Genomic DNA, 18,306 nt, shown 5'->3' with positions numbered 1-18,306 from the left:
AGGGAAAGAATCCCAAGCAGACTCCCCACTTAACCTGGATACTGACATTGGGCTTGATCCTATGACCCATGAGCTCTTGACCTAACCCAAAACTAGGAGGATGCTCAACCCAGTGAGGCACCCAGGTACCTTGAGGAGTGCTAAATCTTCTAACAGCTTCTGCACATTTGAGAAGTCTTTTAACCACCAGGTTCTCAAAACGTTGTTATTTACAAATTGGATTTATATCTGGATTTATGCAACGTTCTTCTTCACATTCAACTGCATGGATTTACTATAAAGGCAAGGCCCTGCTTTACACCAGACTACAAAATGCAACCAGAAGGCTGGAATTATGGGAGAAAAACAAAAATATTCTAACCAAGATTCAAACACACTCAACAGGTCATGTTTCTGGCCTTCAACGTGGGATCTTTATTCAAAATTAGCCATCCAAAATGATTTGACTTTTATAGAATAAACGTAAGTTTTTAGGCAGCAGGCTTCTCCGCAGTGGGTTTCTTTTCTGTAGGCTTCTTGTCAGCTGCTGGTTTCTTGGTAGCTGCAGCCTTTTTACCCACCACAGGTTTCTTCTGCTTCTTCACACCAACAGCCTTCTTTCCTTTCTTCCCTACCACAGGCTTCTTGCTTGGAACCCCCTTCTCATCTGATTTGGCTTCTAAGGCTGCTGCTGCCTTATCCATACGGAGTTTGTGCTGCAACAAATTAAAGAGAAAAACCCAAGAATCACTTCTTTCTAAAATAAGTTAACCGACCACCAAAAACCAAATTAGCACTCACATTCTTGGCCTGGCGAAGAATGGTGTTCCGGCGCATGGTCTTTGCGTATGGGTTTAGCTTCAACATGATTCTCAGGTTCTTCAGTGGATTCTTCTTCAGGACCCTGCGATGAATCTTCTTGCTATAAAAAGGTACCATTATTAGTATTTTATTCACCTTATCTACATTTTTGAAATAACCAACAATATGAGGCTTTAGCTAGAGTAAGTATCACAACTTTACCGTGGTGCTCGGAGGGCTCTTTGAATCTCTGGACTTTTCAAGATTCTGCTAAGGTCTGTATTAAGCATCTTATGCATGGGAAGGCTGAAAAGAAAAAAATGTTGATTTCACTACCACTGTTCAGAATACCTCACCATTTCACAACATTGAATCTGTACGTAAGGGGATATGGCCACATATCATCATCCATTATTTAGAAAACACACACACCAATTCCGAATGTAAGTATCCACAGCATGAACATCTGTGTTCAATATATGAACACGAAGAACACTCACTTGTAGTTACTCTTGAGGGAGGCAGCCTTACGCCAAGTGCCATAGAGATCGTCTAACTTGCGGAAAGCACTTTCAGTCCAAATGCAGAAACGTCCCACATGCCCACCAGGAGCAAGTTTCAAAATGTTCAGTTTGCTTACATTAAGTAAAGTAATTCCTTTTGAAGGGAAAAGAGAATTAGGGAGCCTGTAGTTTACATACAAGAAACACAAATCACGTTTCTGACTTATGTGCATCAGGTACCCGAGAACCGTTACTAATCAGGCACGTTCGACCATCTCTGGTGCACTCATTCAGCTGAGAATCAGAAGTTCCACATAATCATGTGTTTCAGAAACACGGACCATAAAGTGGAATCTCATCATAATAAAAGCTGAGGAAGCTTGCATCATACGGGCAATTGAAGTAAGCAGTACAATTACCAGGGATGTTTCTGAAGGCCTTGATGATACCGTTGTCTTCATTGTAGATAATGCACGGTCCCCTGCGCTGGATACGGCGACGGTTTCTCATCTTGCCCTTGCCAGCTCTCATTCGCTGAGAGGCATAGACCTAAAAAGTGAGAACACTTCGTATTTTAAGATATGAACCCTGCAATTGATCTTCAAAGTTAAACTCCACTTTACAGATGATGAAAGGAAGCTACAACAAAGTGCTCAACATTAACGCATAGCCATAAATGGCAGTCAGGATTCAAACCCAAGTCGTAAGGCTTCAGGGTGCTTGTTCTCGCACCCACTGAAGTTATACTTCCAGACATCTCTTGAAATTTAAAAATCTGACAAATTTGTGTTAAGGACCATCAAAATGGAAATTTGTTCATTAAGCCTACCTTTTTGATATCATTCCAGGCTTTAAGTTTCTTAAGAAGCAAAACAGCCTCCTTGGTCTTCTTGTAACCTTCAACTTTATCTTCAACCACCAAAGGAAGTTCAGGAACTTCTTCGATACGATGACCTGACAATGCCAATTAACACCAACAAATACCTGGTTACCCCGAACCTTTTGAAAAATCGAGAAACATTTCATAGAATCCATAAGAGCAAAATAGCATATGATGTGCCAAATCAGAATTTCCACAAATATCATGTGTTTCAGAAACACGGACCAATTAAGTGGAATCTCATCATTTTGAGTTAAAATAGAGTAGGCACATGAAGTTAGAGTGGGAAGTTTTCTAACACATGAAATCACCACATTGCAATTAGTTCACCAGTTATTACACAGTATTCACTATGACTTAACCACAGATCAACGTAGTCAGAATTATTATCTAATAGAAATTTAGTCAGGGACTCTGGGATGAACAGAATCTACATATTAACATGAATGAAATGGGTCAGGTGGGGAGAAGGGAAAAAAAAAAGGTATTTTGTATCATTCCTGTAATATGAAATATACAAACCTTTAGACATGACCAGCGCTGGTAGGGCTGAGGCAGCCAGGGCAGAGCAGATGGCATATCGCTTCTGTGTTGTGTTCACTCGGCGATGCCAACGGCGCCAGGTTTTGGTTGGTGCAAACATGCGGCCTCCACGACACATCTATTATCCCAGTTAAGAATCATACTTCTTAAGAATTTTAGGAATTAAAGAAGGGTTATGTCTTGCTCAGTAAGTATTTTCGTCACCCTTCTGAACCAGCTTACTGACAGCAGGCAACTGTCGCTGAGAACAGAGTAAGACGCAAATTACGACATCATTGCAAGCAAAACTTCCTAATGCCAAGCTCCTATCTGACCAGAACAATGTTTATCCTGGACACTATTAATACGTTGTTCGAAACCGCTAACATGAATAAACCAGGTCCAGTCTGATAAATTCCACAAGAGCTGACCAATCCAGAGTGAAACAAAGGATACATTTCCAAAAGCACCCTGGCCAGAACGGTGAGTCCCACCGCCTCGAACTCTGGGAATTCGAGCCACAGCTCTGCCAGTACCCCAAGACTCAGCACTGGTTTGATGACCTGAAATTGGGAAGAAATACGTTTTAGCTGCTCAACCCTACCAATCCAGGAGTATCATGCATGGCAGCAACAGCATCAGAACATCCAGGAAAATCATGCTGATTCAGAAACACGGACCAATGGAGTGGAATTTCATCACTGCTGTTAAGGTCTTATAACATCAACCCTTGAAAAATCCATACCTGCTAATTCACTGACAGCATATGGCTGTCTGTTGTTTTTGCGCAAGTTGGTGTGAACAAAGTTCACGATATCAGGTCGAATGGGAGCCTTGAACACAGCAGGCAAAGTAACATTTTTGCCAGATGACTCCCCCTTTTCGGAGTACACAGATATCAATGGGCGAGCACACGCCTGGGGAAAAGAAAAAGGTAATTTATATTAACAGACTATAGCAGAAACACTATTCTCACGTGTTATCAACAGTACTTTTTAAAGACTGAATTACAGGAGATTCGAATTTGGGCAGGTAGACAACGCTTAGAACTGAAACAAAGGCTGTTCCCAACACATCGCGTTTCTGTTCCCCACACATCGTGTTTACTAACTTCAATAAATTCTTAAAGGACATTTAGAACCTCAAAATCTACCACAAAATTTATCATTCAACTTTCAACCTAGGCTGTACAAAAGAAAATGATCAAACCATACTGTAAGATTTAAAAATGCTATTTAACGCCACCATCTGAACTTTTACCAAGTGTCAGCAAATCTGGTCTACAACAGCTCTACTTCAAATTTCTGCCCTTGGCCCCCTTCATCCCAAACAGATCTCACGAAACTTACCAGCAAAAATACTGGTCATGTTAATTTTGCTCAACCTTCTCCAAAGACGTACCACCTGAAAATAAACCTACTGAAGTTCTGAGGATGGCCTACATGATGTGCTGGACCTCATCTCCCTAATCTTTTCCAGACATCACTGTCCCTACACTCAGGGCCATACCCCTTCTGCCTCAGAAATAGCTGTCTTCATCTTCAACAGGCTCAGCATGCTTCCTCACGCTCCTTCAGGCCACCTTCTGGAAAGTTTCTCTGATCACTTTAAGGCCCAACTACTGCATCTACTCCCATTGCCCGTGTTCACAATTACTACCATTGAATATTTCTATGTTATTTTGTTCAAATCACGACACAAGCATCACAAACGTTTTCTGTTTTTTTTCACTGAACTCCCCAGGGCACAAAACACTACACAATACAAATAGCAAACGTTATTTGTGGAAATGCAGTGCAAATGACATTAGTCATGCTATGAGCTAAGAATTCAAAGGTTTAGGGGACACTAAGCAGAACAATTTTTAAAGACGTTTGGAAAGCTTTTGTAGAGGCTCTTCTTAGATGAACACATGAAAATTCAGAAAAAAGTGGATATACAAGTCTTTCACAATGTCTCTCTTCAAAACACGAAAGTATTTCTTATTGAACAGCATGTGAAAATACAAGTCCCAAAACTGATTTTCACCCCGATTCAGCCTTAGGCCCCAAGAGTTTGCAAATTGTCAGCAGAACCCATGCCTTCTACGATACAAGGAAAACTAGAATCCCAAAGGTTCCTCTGCACCTGAGAACGATCTGCTGTCGCCCTGTGCTGGGACGCCCACGTTGCCTCTAAAATGGCTGCCGTAAAGCCGCACTACCCAGCTCCGAGCCTCGAACAGACGCCTGACACTCATCTCCTACTCCTCGCTTTCTCGCTTTAAGACTTTATGCCCCAAACGCCTAACCCATTCCTGCCAGAACCCGACAGCAGAGAAAAGCCCACCAGAGAGAGCTTCCACTCACCATCGCGGGGAGAGGAGAGGGCCACGCTCCTCTCAACCCGGCGGCTCCTTTAGGAAAAGGAAAGACCTAGCACTTCCGCTCTATATGTAACCTTCAACTCGTCCGCCAACCTGCCCCGCCTCAGAACCAATCCAGAGACACAAAATATCGCTCTACCTCTGTATAAAAATAATAAATAGCGTGTTATTTCTTTACATGCATCAAACTACGGTATCTACTGACTTCCAAAGCCAACAAAAGCGCTTAGAAACAAGGGACTCCTTTTCGCGGAGTAATCCATAAGGAGGCGTGGCAATCTCCCCCCCCCCCCCCAACCACTGCAATTTATTTTAACTTTTTCTTACGGGAATGGAAAACTGCTGGGACAGAAAAAAAACGCTGTGTGCTCTAAAACAAAAGATAATTTCGTGGGCTGACAGGGCCTGCCGGGGGTGGGTGGGGTGTAAACGTAGTCCCGGCGAGGGGGTCATGACCCTGGACGTCAGCGGCGGCGCGCAGTTCAGTTTGGCTGTCTCGGGTCCGCAGTCAAGCTGGGGCGTGATGTGGTCCCGAATGAACCGAGCTGCTGAGGAGTTTTACTCTCGTCTCCTGCAGTGAGTTGTAGCCGGTGCTGTTGCCTAGGGTGCGAGGGCAGCACTTCTCCCTGGGCGTATTGCTTGGTCCCCGCTACAAGCCTCTTGGCCCTGCCTTGCCAGTTCTCAATGGCGCGCAAGTTACAGACTGAGGCAGCTTTCCTGGGGTCTGGGAGTTAGGGAAAGTCTGGTTAGCTGCTCCAGTGTGGGGTTGGCCCTGTGGGGATTTGCTTATAGTCTCGTATAGGAGAAAATGTACGTTTATCAATCGGGGTGGAAGGTGACAAGTTTTTCGATAGGCGCTTTATTCTATTCATGCCGTAAATGCACGGAACTTAGGATATGTTAGGGAAACCTCTCAGGATACAGAAACCTAGGTGTTGGCATCCTTCATCTGTTTAAAGCCTTTCTGGTGTGAAACGTATTGTCTCTTCAGAATAATTATTTGTGCTACAGTTGTAATAATAACGTAATAGTGTGTTGGGGTTTTTCAAGTACCTTTATTTCACTGTGCTCTAAGATTTAATTCTTAAAGTGAAGTGCTAGTACAAAAGGGGATTCCATCTAGTTCTGCATCCAACTTTACAATCGAATCCAGCAGGTCTCAAATTTGAGGTTGCACCAATCACTTGGAGGGTTGTCAAAACACAAGATTGCTAGGCCCCATCTCCAGGGGTTCTGATTTAGTAAGCCTGGGTGGGGCCAAAGAATTCTGACAAATTCCAGGTGAAACTGCTGCTGGCCTGACAGGACACTTTGAGAACCACTGATGTGATCTAACCCCTTATTTTCTAAATGCCATAATTTTTCATTATTTATCTTTATTGCTTTTTCCCTGCTTACAAAAGTAGTAATGTAGCACCTGGGTGGCTCAGTCAGTTAAGCATCTGCCTTTGGCTCAGGTCATGATCCCAGGGTCCTGGGATAGAGCCCCTTGTTGGGCTTCTGGCTCTGCCGGGGAGCCTGCTTCTCCTTCTGCCTCTGCTGCCACTACCCCTGCTTATGCTCTCTCTCTGTCAGATAAATAAATAAAATCTTAAAAAAAAAAAAAGTAATGCTTGCCAATTTTTGAACATTATAGACAGAGCACTAGGTTCTTTTTAACTAATAATGTCTTGGATGGCTTTCAGTATGACACCTTATCGATATATCTCATTGTTTTTAACTGCTGTGCAATATTCTCTGCCTGTCTTATGTTTATTTAACCACTTCCCCATTGATACAGTTTTGTTTAGACCCTTTATAGTTCCCAATTATTTCATGGAGCTTTGTCTTTTTCTCTACTTGTAACCACAAAAGTCTCTTTTACTTCTCTTGAGTCCTTTACATGCCTGTGCATCCAGTTGCCTACTGGAAATTTCTACGAGACCTCAAACTCATTATCTGCAAAACCGAATTCATCTTTCCCCAGCAACCTGACACTCTGCTCCAGAGTCCTTTCTCTGAATTAAGAGTTCCAAATCCAAGATTTCCACCTCCCCTCCCCCATTCCATCTAATCACTCACCTGGTGCACTTGTTTCCCCTCTATCTCTACTGCTTTTGTTCAGGACATTGTCACTTATTCACAGCGATTTTCCTAGCCTCCAAGTTTATGCCTTCCATCTCACAGTCAGAGAGCTATTTCCCATTTAAAATCTTTTAGTGGGGCACCTGGGTGGCTCAGTCCGTTTAGTGTCTGCCTTCGGCTCAGCTCATGATCCCAGGACCCTGGGGTCGAGCCAGAGTCGGACTCCCTCCTCAGCAGGGAGCATGCTTCTCCAGAGTCTCCCTCTGCATCTGCCGCTGCCCCTCCCCGCTGCTCATGCTCTCTCTTGTACTGTCTCTCTCTCTCAAATAAATAAAATCTTTAAAAAAAATCTTTTAGTGAGCTCCTCTCGGCTTTCAGGATAAAGTTGTAGTGATACAGCAACATGTCTCCCATTGTGCTGCCACGGCAGCCTGCACTCACCTGTGTTGGAGCACCCTCACCCTGTAGTCTAACTGTTGGCTTACTCTTTGGACTTCCGTCAGACTGTGAACCAGGGACTATGTTTTCGTTGTATATCCTGGACATCTAGGAAGAGTGCCTGCCTGTAATATACATGATTGTTGAATAATTGATTAAATAACATCCCTCAGTTGTACACAAAGGGCAAATATCTTTAAGAATAAATCACCGTCTTGTCCAAAATGGCAAATGTGAATCGTTCAAAGGCCTAGCTCTCCTGTTTTTATTTCAGTAAGTCAGAATAGATCAAATAATAAATGGTATCTGAAACAATTCCATTGGGCTTAGTTAGGTCTCTAAAGATTGTGTCTCTTTCAGAGTGTAGGTCAGACTGATGTGCATTGTGGTATGTTTAATGGTTTATAGTTCACATGCTTTGGGATGACTATTTTAGAACTTTCTTGAATGAAATGATAATTATTAAGTGATATCCGAGAGTTTTGTGCTTACATTTTTAAAAGGAACTTGTTTAACGTTAACAAATTTTCTCAGTTTTTAGTGACAGCTCATAAAAACAGAGGGAGGATAGATGTTTTTATTTTAGCCGTAGAAGTCTAGGACTAGGAACCTTAAATAACTTCTTTGGTTATCCACTGATTCAGTGGCAGATCAGAATCCAGTGATTTTTACTTCCCATAAGTTACATGGTAAATTACATTTTAATAGTAATTGATGATGTGTTTTAGAAGATGAGAGAGTAGAGGTAGGTAACCTGATTTCCTGCTGCCTCTGAGAAGCCTTTGTGCCCAGTTGTGGGCAGCAGTCTATTAATTTCTACCACATCTCTTTTTTCTCATTTTTTTTAAGGATTTCTATTTATTTATTTGCCGGAGAGAGAGAGCAAGCACAAGCAGGGGGAGTCGCAGACAGAGGGAGAAGCAGGCTCCCTACTGAGCAAGGAGCCCTATGTGGGACTTGATCCCTGGACCCTGGGATCATGACCTGAGCTGAAGGCAGATGCTTAACCGACCGAGCCACCCACTAGTCCCTTCTCATATTCTTTTTCTGCTTTTTCCCCCTCTTCCCAACCATGCCTTAGGGCTGCTATGACTACTTTGCACTTTGCTTTTCTCACTGGTGTCATGCAGAGATAAAGTGATAACTACTGAATTTAAATGTCAGAATACTGTAGCTCTGTTTCTCACGTGTAGTTCTTCATTTCAGGGAGTTTGATGAAGAAAAGAAAGGAATCCATAAAGATCCATTTATCTATGAGGTATGAACAATTTATTTCGTTTTCAAATAAAACTCAGTAATCCTAACATTCTGCTTTTTTAAAAGTTGGGTTCACTGAAGTTATTTAGAGTAAATCCCCCCTTTAGCATACAGTTCTATGAGTTTTTACAAATGTATTCCGTCATATAACCACCCCCATGATCAAGATCTAGAACATTTCTGTCACCTCCAAAAAATCTCATGTCCCTTTATAATCAGCCCTTTGTCCCTGGCTTTTTCCAGAACGTCATATAAATAAAGTCACACAGTATGTAGTCTTCTGGGTTTGGCTTCTGTCAAGGAATGTAATGCATTTGAGATTCATCAATGTTTTGTGTGTCTCAATACTTCATTCCTATTTATGGTTGGATAGTATCCCATTTCATGGGTGTGCGACACTTACCCACCCACTTACCAGCTGATGGATACATGGATTGTTTCCAGTTTTTGATAGTTATGAATAAAACTGCTATAAATATTCATGGATTTATTAAGCATCTAATATATGCCCGGTGTCCCATAGCTGAAGTCCCCATAAGGTTTAATCTATAAAATAATTAGTGAACTAAAATTAATTATATTAATTACATGCTAAAAAAACAAATAAGCTGGAGAGAAATATATATATAATACATAAAAAGTGCTTAAAAATCGTTAGGAAAAATGACAACTGTAATAGAAGAATAGACAAAAAACATAAATAAGTAAGCTCAGAAAGAAAATTACAAGTAGAGTTATTTCTTACTGTTTGAATTTTCACTAACCAAACTCAGGAATTAAGTATAGCTAGGTAAATGTATTAATCCCTCCCCATCGGAATTCTTGGTTGATATGTATATTAGTTTCCTAGGGCTGCTGTAACCACAAATTGGTTTGCTTAAAACATCAGAAATTTGGGGCGCCTGGGTGGCACAGTGGTTAAGCGTCTGCCTTCGGCTCAGGGCGTGATCCTGGCGTTGCGGGATCGAGCCCCACATCAGGCTCCTCCGCTGGGAGTCTGCTTCTTCCTCTCCCACTCCCCCTGCTTGTGTTCCCTCTCTCGCTGGCTGTCTCTCTCTGTCAAATAAATAAAATCTTTAAAACAAACAAACAAACATCAAATTTATTCTGTTGCAGTTCTGGAGACTAGGACTCTGAAATGGAGGAGTCAGGAGGGCCACGCTCCTACTGAAGGCTCTAGGAAAGGATCCTTCCTTGGCTCTTCCTAGTTTCTGGTGGTTTCCAACAATCCTTGGAGTTTCTTGGCTTATAGACACATCACTGTAGTTTCTGCCACCGTTAATGCATACCATCCCTGTGTGTCTATGTCTCTAAATCCTTCCCTCCTTGTAAGTACATCAGTCATTGGATTTAGGCACCCCCCCCAATCCAAGTTAATTCTCAACTTGATTACATTTGCTAAGACCCTTTTTCTAAAGAAGGTCACATTCAGAGGAACCAGGGGTTAGGACTTCACCATATCTTTTGGGGACATATTCAATCCACAACAGTACTTGAAACTCAAGAACCTGGTAGATTAGAATAACACAGCATCCTTTGCTTTCTGAACTTGGTATCTAAATGCTTTAGGATCCAAACTGAGAAATGAAATGAATTGAAGTAATGAGAGTTATTTGTCAATGACCAACCTTTGAAAGACTAGTCACCTTCATTAGTAATCAAATAAATGGAAAAAAAAAAACCAGTAACAAACAAGATACTCTTTTTTGCTGTGAGACGGTAAAAATAAATAGTGAAAATACTCAGTTGCCGTAAGTGATGGGGATGCAAATATGTGGGGGCACCATATTTGCAAGGCAATCTGACAAAGTATTCATCTTAAAGTAATTCAAGGATGTCTATTATTATTTGTTTATTAGAGCAGATAACTTTAAAGTGTCCAAATGTTGAACAAAATGGGATTAATTATATGATGGTAGAACCAAAGAACACTTAATGGATGGAAAGAGGTGTATGATACAGAATATCGTATTTTTATTAAGCAAAATCCTATCTAGATATCTAAATACTGAACACATTTTTACTTAAGTAGATTTATTTCTGTGTCTGGAAGAAGATCTCACAAAGTAGATGCCAGCCATGCTAGTAACTAGTGATTATCCTGGCTGGTAGGGTTATATGTGAGTTTTAAAGAAATGGCTTAGGTATCTATTTTCAGACCTTTCTGCAATAAACGTGTTTGCAATTGAAATGAAAAAATACATAGTTCCTAGAGATTGATAAAAGTTCTAAATTCCATAGTACAATCAGAAGAAAAGGTCATATTTATAAAGTGCTGATTATATGGTATGTTATAGTAAATAAAGTGTGAGTCAAGGAAGAGGACGTCGGTGTGATCCTAATCAAAAGAAGGCTCCCCAAGGCAGGGCGCACTTGAGGGAGGCCTTGAAGCATGTGTAGAGGCGAATAGAGCTAGGTTTGTCCAAACATGAAAACCAACATGGCAAAGAATAAATGAAATCTTCTCTTTAGAACATTCTGTCTTGTTCACATTCTCTTTTTTAGCCACTTACGTAGAACTAGTCTTTCTGTGTTTAAATATTTGTACTAATATGCATGTGTGTATGTAACATTGCTTGACATTATCTATTTTTAATAGGCTGATGTTCAAGTGCAGTTGATCAGCAAAGGCCAGCCGAACCCTTTGAAAAATATTCTACATGAAAATGATGTAGTATTCATCATGGAGAAATTGGTAAGGGGTGCTTGGGCTTTGCGCTCGTTTAATTCTTTTTTTTTTTTTTTTTAAGATTTTATTTTTAAGTGATCTCTGTCCTCAACGTGGGGCTCTAACCTGGAGATCGAGTCGCGTGCTCCGCCAGCTGAGCCGGCCGGGCGCCCCTGTGCTTGTTGAACTCCCAGTAGCCAAAATCGGTTTATTGGGAATGATCTCAAATGTGCACACTTTTGTTTATCAGCACGTTAGTGAAAGTGAATTCTGATTCTTTTAGAAGTAGATACAGTGGTGTCCAATAGAAATATAATGATAACTGTGTAGGTAATTTAAAATTTTGTAGTATCCTGATTTTAAAAAAGTGAAATTAATTATCCTACAGTAAAATCGACTTTTTTTCTTTTGTTGGTCCACCACAATCAGGCACAAAACAGTTCCTTCACCCCAAACAACTCCCTCATGCTCTCCCTTGAAAATCCCCCTGGTAACCACTGATCTCTTCTCCCTTGGTGTAGTTTTATCTTTTTAAGAGTGTCGTGAATGGAATCATACAGTGTGTAACCTTTTGAGTCTGGCTTCTTTCACTCTGTATAATGCCCTTTGAGATTCATCCACGTTGTATGTGTATCAGTGGTTCATTTCTTGAAATTGCTGAGTAGATTCTGTGGTTTGAATGTACCACCGTTTATTTATCTAGTCACCCTTCAAATGACATTTGGGCTGTTTTCTGTCTCCGGTGATCATGAATAGAGCTGCTGTAATCATTTTTGTATAGATTTTTTGTGTGAGCATGTTTTTTCTTTACAGTAAATACCGAGGAGTGGGATTGTTTGAAATTAGGTTTAATAATGCTTTTTACTTAGTCTCGTATATCTGATAATACCATTTCAATGCATAGTTAATATAAAGATCATTAATGAGATATTTTAAGTTTTTTCCCCCCGTATTGCATCTTCAAAATCTGGTGTGTATTTACACTTTTCACTGGTCTGGCCCCATTTCCAGTACCCAGTAGCTGCGTGTGGCCAGCGGCTGCTGTACTGAACAGCACAGCATAAGGAGCTATGACTCATGAAGTTCTACTTTAATTTTTGTTTGTGGAACGTAACAGAAAACTTCTTATCTCTTGCATCACTTTATAATTCCAGCCTGAAGCCTTTGTGTTTTAATTATGGTGTTTTGGCAGAGCAATTATAGTGATTTTTACTGAGTGGTGGTAATGCTGTCAGGTTACACAGTTGTTTTGAGGCCAGAACGCATTCCTTTGACTACATTGTTTCCTGAAGTAGATTGGAACAGACTCTAATAGGGGAAAGTGGAGGTACTTTTAGAAGGAACTCTTCTGTTTGTTTTAGGACCCTCGTGCTATCTGGTGAAGGAACAGGGAGCTTTTCATTTTAATGCATACAAAAGCTCTTTTTGAGGAAGGGGGGCAACTTTGTCTTTTATGTTAATGAAAGGGTGTTATTACAGTGCTTATCTATAGTGGACAGATGCTTGGGAAATGATGATAGGTGAGTTATGTGGTTGAATTTAGACTTCTGTTGTGGGGAGAAGGGAAAATGTATGTAGAGCAAAAGTCGAAAAAACGAAGATGTTCAGATGAAGATGAGTCACCTAGGAAAAGATAAGAATGACCCAAGGGGGGGCGCCTGGGTGGCTCAGTCGTTAAGCATCTGCCTTCGGCTCAGGTCATGATCCCAGGGTCCTGGGGTCGAGCCCCACATCGGGCTCCCTGCTCCACTGGGAGCCTGCTTCTTCCTCTCCCACTCCCCCTGCTTGTGTTCCCCTCTCGCTGGCTGTCTCTCTGTCAAATAAATAAATAAAATCTTTAAAAAAAAAAAAGAAAGAATGACCCAAGGGGGATGTGGGAATGTGGGTTGGCACCCTAGTGAGGACGCAGCTTGCCGTTGTGGGAAGGTCCCTGGAATTGGGGCCCTGGCGTTTTTGGATGAGGAGCAGTCAAAATGGCTGTTGTATCTGCAAAGATCAGTAGAGCTTAAAGCATGAATTTTAGGTAGATGGCTATTAAACAGAAGGAAAAAATGACATTTTGGGTACCACCAGTTCTAGGAACTCTTTGAAAAGCCAGGCCTAGAAGGGACTGAGATCTGTGATCTGGCAAAAGAAATTCAAAGTTGAGGAAATATCTGGGTCTGAGACCTATTAAGCAGGCAGAGTATTTACTGCCCGAAGAGCTTAATGGAGAAGATCCCGAGTTTTGAAGTTAGACTGTCTAGATTCAAATCTTGCGGTTGCCACTCACCGGCTGTGATTCTGGACAAGTAAATAAAAAGCTGTTTGCTACCTCGGTTTTCCCATCTATAAAACAGAGCGAAAGGGGCACCTGGGTGTCTCAGTTGGTTAAGCATTTAACTCTTGGTTTTGGCTTGGGTCATGAGCTTGGGGTCGTGAGATCGAGCCCTCTGGGGCTCCATGCTCAGCACAAGTCTGCTTGAGATTCTCTCTCTCCCTCTCCCTGTGCCCCTCCTCCCCTAAATAAATAAATAAATAAATAAATAAATAAATAAATAAAATCTTTTTAAAAAGAGTTAATAATAGTATCTAATTCAGGGTTTTTATGAAAAGTAACAGAAAACTTAGAATAGTAGCTGTTACAAAGTAATGCTCAGGAAATGTTAACTCTTGTTGTTATTGGCAAGGCTGAACTATGTAACTATTTAAACATGGAGATATTAGAAACACAGATTTCAGAACCCTGTAACACCAATGAGAGCTGCTAGTCCTAAGAGGAGTAGATTTAAGCAGTAAGGGCTGTGGCCCTTTGAGTTTTGGGAGTGAAAAATCAGGAGTCTTCTATGGGTTTCTCTTGGTATTTTGTCCTTGGCTAATCATTGTATACATGTTGGAGCACTTCCTTTTCTAGTGGCATCAGATACTTCCTCTATGCATAGCAACTGAGATCGTCAGATTTTTATAGGACAGCAGAAATGCTTCTGATGGCAAGATTTGTTGGTACCAGACTGGTCTGTAGCTGTGATTCTTGCCATCGCCCAGTCATTTGTGCTTAAGGGTTTGGAAACCAGTACATTATGTTCTAACATAGTGAAGAATTGACTGGTGAGTGTTCTTTTACCTGGCTAAATAATTAAAAAATATTTTTTAAGCCTTTGGACAAGGAAGAAACAAGTCATGTTGAAGAACCACAATGTGAAGAGACAGCTATTTCTGATTTCTCTACTGGGGAGAATGTTGGACCACTTGCTTTACCAGTTGGGAGAGCAAGGTAAGTTTTTCTTAGCATCGGGCTAGGAGTAGGGTTGGAGGCTAGGATTTAAATGAAAGTGTTCTTACAAACATTGGGGGGAAAATATGTATCTAGTTCAGGTCCTTCCCTCCCTTCTTCCCCCGCCACCTAGACATGACACCCAAATCTCCAGGGGATAGCTTTACTTGAATAGCCCATAGGTGTCCCAAGCATGACCAAGAAGACCATGTCAGGGTCCCTTTCTCCACTCCCCCATACTGTTCGTTCTTGCTTCTCAATTGTTCTCTTTGTATTTGGTTCCCCTCCAGTCTTTCATCCTTGCTGCTGCCAGAGATCTTCATAAATCACTGGAAGCCTGATCATGTTGCCTCCTTGCTTAAAAATCCTTCGGTGGTTTTTGTTGCGTCATGATACAATCCAAATTTCTTATGAATGACACATAGGAACCTTCACTGTCCAGTCCAGAGCTCTGCCACCAGGGGAGCCATTCCCAGCGGGCGTTTAGAAACATGCAGGGGTACTTTCTGGTTGTTACCGTGACTGAGGGGAGCGATTGGCCTGGGCTGTCCCGCACGAGGAGGAATTATCCCACCCCGATGCCAGCAGTGCCCCTGTCAGAAAGCCTGCTGCCCCCATCGCGTGGCCAGCTTCACTTCCTGCCTCCCCGCTGTGTAGCCACTGGCAGCTCTCCCCGGCTGGCCCGCTCACCTCCGCAACCAGAGTTTTTGCCATCAAGCAGTTCTGGAGGATATACTTGTATATAACATTGGACGATAAGGACTATAATAATAATGTTCACAAAGTGACTTTCCTTCTTGATGGTTTTTGTTGGTTTTGCTAGGCAGAAGCTTTTAACATCTTTCTGTAGTTAAATTAGTGTTTTATGGCTTCTTGATTTTAAGTCGTGTTTGGCCTTTTTTCTTTTCTCCCTGACAACTTAAACATTATTTATTGGTGGTGGTTTCTCCATCCAGTGTTTGTTAGGATTTATCCGTAGGCTTATCATTGCCTTGTTTTGCATCTGGAACCTTCCTTTTGGGATTACTGTATTTCCTTTCTGAAGTACAATCCCAGAAATCCTTTGTTGAACATCTGTTGGCAATAAATTAAGTTTTCATCTCTTTGAAAAATTTCAAGTTACATTTTTTGGTAACTTTTAATTTTGATACACTTTCAAATTTGCAGAAAAGTTGAAAGAATAACACAGGAACTTCTGTATACCCTTGACCCTGATTCACCAGTCGTTTACATGTTGCTGCGTCTGCTTTGTCAGTCTCCCTCTCCTTCCTCCTCCTCGTCCTCCCCACTCTGCCGCTTTACATACTCCTATCACCCACACATGGTTTTTTAATGAAATCTTGAGAGAATGTTGGAGACGCTGTGCTCCTTTACCTCTACATACTTCACTGTGGATTTTCTGAGAACAAGTATATTCTCTTACATAACCGCAGAACAATGATCAAAGTCTGGAAATTTAACGGTTACAGTACTATTATCTCATTCACAGACTACTCAGTTTTCTCTAAGTATTCCAGTGACTAATGAGCTCAAGCATCTTTTCATGTGCTTATTGGCTCCTTTTTTTTTTTTTGCCCCAACTTTATTGAGGTATAATTAACATATCCTACCTCTTTCTTTTGCTTCATCTAGCAGCCTACTTTCCCTCCTGCTGACCCTCACCCCCACCCTATCGGACTCCCCGCTTGTGGATGGCTACATTCTTGTCACTTGCTGGGGCAGGCGTCTTCATCTGCCCGGTGTGCCCTTCTCCCACTTCTTCACTGGGTGAAATATTTATGTATTTTGCTGCTCAGTTTCCCGATTTTTGTTTCTGGGATACTGGGGTATTGGGATTTATAATTAGAAACATATTTGGTCTTTGTCTGCTGTTCCTGGCACAGAGTTCCTAAAACCCTTAGAATTTCCTCAGTGAGGAGAAAGAGAAAGGTGTCTTCTGTTATGTTAGTGAGGTGGCTTTTGGGGCGCCTGGGTGGCTCAGTCAGTTGAGTGGCTGGCTCTTATTTTTGGTTCAGGTCATGGTCTCAGGGTCCTGGGATCCAGCCCTGCGTCAGGCTCTGTGCTCAGCGGGGCCTCTTCTTGAGGATTCTTTCTCTGTCTCCCTCTCCCTTTGCCCCTCCCCCTGCTCACATGCTTTCTGTCTCTCTCTCTTAAATAAATAAATCTTTAAAAAAAAAAATAAGGTGGCTTTTGGAAAGCCCCTAGGTAATGCGGGGCTTGGGGGGGTGGTTGGTAGGGTACTAACCCTGTGATTAGAGGGTTAGAACACTCAGCCCTACCCCTCCCTCCAGGGAGGGGAGAAGGGCTAGAGATTGAGTTCAGTCCCCAATGGCCAGTGATTAATCATTTCATGCCTATGTGACTAAGGGTTCATAGAAACCCAAAAGGAGAGTGTTTGGAGAGCCTCTGGGTTGGTGAACAGGTGGCGTTTTGGGGAGAGTGGCTCACTAAGAGAGGGCATGGGCGCTCCGCGCCCTTTCCCCATACCTTGCTCTGTGCATCTCTTCATCTGGTTGTTCCTGAGTTACGTCCCTTTTATAATAAACCAGTGATCTAGTAAGTAAAGTGTTTTTCTGAGTTCTGAGTTGCTCTAGCAAATTAATCTACCCAAGGAGGAGGTTGTTGGAACCTCTGATCTCTAGCTGGTCAGTCAGAAGCACAGGTGGCAACCTGGACTTGCACTTGGCATCTAAAGGTGGGTGGCAGGGGTGGGGGCAGGCTTGTAGGACTGAGCCCTTAACCTGTGGCATCTGATGCTGTCTCTGGGTGGCTAGTGTCGGAATTGAGTTGAATTGTAGGACACCCAGCTGGTGTCAGAAAATCACTTGGTACGAGGAAAATCCCCACACATTAGAGTTGGGTGCAGAATGTTAGTTGGTGACCAGAAGTAGGAGCAGTGTCAGAATCGTAGATACCCTTCATGATATCTTTGGAAAAGAAAACTTGATTGATGGACAGTTCCTACTTCACAATTTATTCTTCTTACTCTTGTTTTCAAGGCAGTTAATCGGACTTTACACCATGGCTCACAATCCTAATATGACCCACTTGAAGATTAATCATCCAGTCGTTGCCCTTCCTCCCCTGTGGGTAAGGTGTGACAGTTCAGATCCTGAAGGGACCTGTTGGCTGGGAGCTGAGCTCGTCACCACAAATAACAGCATTACAGGAATTGTCTTATATACAGTCAGTTGTAAAGGTGAGAGCTCATTCATCTTACTTTTATGGGGCGGGGTGTATTTATTTAGTGGTGTTGTTACTGTGTTGTGGTTTTCACTGAAAACTATTGTGAAGAGGGAAGTGCGCACAGTGGAACGTGTTAGCCACCAGGAACGTGTACGCTACCTTGCAGCGTACAGGAGGTATTCCAGAAACAGATCTCCAAAAGTCTGAACAGGAGTTTATGCCTTTGTTAGTTTTATTTGGGTTTCATTTGGTTTATATGTGCGTGTTTTTGGAAATTTTCATTGGAGGATAAAAAAGTAGAATATAATTACAATGTAATTCCAATCTCATAGTAGATGCTTAATTATATTTTTGTTAGTAGCGTTCTTATTAAATCCCAAAATCAGATTT

General features: G+C 41.9%; 2 protein-coding genes and 4 non-coding genes across 6 annotated transcripts in view; 1 reads left to right on the top strand and 5 right to left on the bottom strand.

Moving 5' to 3' along the window:
- Positions 1 to 394: 394 nt before the first annotated feature.
- On the bottom strand, positions 395 to 5,170 carry RPL4 (ribosomal protein L4). The gene is made up of 10 exons (XM_008708558.2): positions 5,034 to 5,170; positions 3,431 to 3,602; positions 3,142 to 3,248; positions 2,686 to 2,824; positions 2,113 to 2,237; positions 1,703 to 1,832; positions 1,281 to 1,437; positions 1,003 to 1,086; positions 781 to 901; positions 395 to 695 (listed from the first exon to the last, which is right to left on the bottom strand). Exons 1-10 carry the CDS (start codon positions 5,034 to 5,036, stop codon positions 471 to 473), a joined length of 1,263 nt encoding a protein of 420 aa, XP_008706780.2. The 5' UTR covers positions 5,037 to 5,170; the 3' UTR covers positions 395 to 470.
- On the bottom strand, positions 1,581 to 1,650 carry LOC121105576. Its single transcript, XR_005838188.1, has one exon. It is a non-coding gene; the product is annotated as a small nucleolar RNA SNORD18 (small nucleolar RNA).
- LOC121105575 lies at positions 2,344 to 2,415 on the bottom strand. Its single transcript, XR_005838187.1, has one exon. It is a non-coding gene; the product is annotated as a small nucleolar RNA SNORD18 (small nucleolar RNA).
- LOC121105610 lies at positions 2,888 to 2,986 on the bottom strand. Its single transcript, XR_005838218.1, has one exon. It is a non-coding gene; the product is annotated as a small nucleolar RNA SNORD16 (small nucleolar RNA).
- Positions 3,320 to 3,391, bottom strand: LOC121105577. Its single transcript, XR_005838189.1, has one exon. It is a non-coding gene; the product is annotated as a small nucleolar RNA SNORD18 (small nucleolar RNA).
- Positions 5,171 to 5,479: 309 nt separating the features above from the next.
- The window catches only part of ZWILCH (zwilch kinetochore protein), a 43,493-nt gene continuing 30,666 nt past the window's right edge, over positions 5,480 to 18,306 (top strand). Inside the window, exons 1-5 of the mRNA XM_008708556.2 lie at positions 5,480 to 5,626; positions 8,759 to 8,810; positions 11,409 to 11,504; positions 14,612 to 14,730; positions 17,730 to 17,929. Of these exons, the coding sequence (XP_008706778.1) occupies positions 5,502 to 5,626; positions 8,759 to 8,810; positions 11,409 to 11,504; positions 14,612 to 14,730; positions 17,730 to 17,929 (592 nt within the window). The 5' untranslated portion in view covers positions 5,480 to 5,501. The remainder of the gene's footprint in view (positions 5,627 to 8,758; positions 8,811 to 11,408; positions 11,505 to 14,611; positions 14,731 to 17,729; positions 17,930 to 18,306) is intronic.

Source organism: Ursus maritimus, unplaced genomic scaffold (assembly GCF_017311325.1).
Source record: "Ursus maritimus isolate PB19 unplaced genomic scaffold, ASM1731132v1 scaffold_27, whole genome shotgun sequence".
Lineage (NCBI taxonomy): Eukaryota > Metazoa > Chordata > Mammalia > Carnivora > Ursidae > Ursus > Ursus maritimus.
The sequence above is the reverse complement of the archived record's forward strand: the minus strand, read 5'-3'. Positions and strand labels throughout refer to the sequence as shown.

What these genes read in the sequence shown, in the direction of transcription:
- RPL4 (XM_008708558.2), bottom strand. An exon ending in CCTGGAATGATATCAAAAAG is followed by an intron (nt 1,833 to 2,112) that starts GTAGGCTTAATG and finishes CTCACTTTTTAG; the next exon opens with GTCTATGCCTCTCAGCGAAT. An exon ending in GGCCTTCAGAAACATCCCTG is followed by an intron (nt 1,438 to 1,702) that starts GTAATTGTACTG and finishes TCCCTTCAAAAG; the next exon opens with GAATTACTTTACTTAATGTA.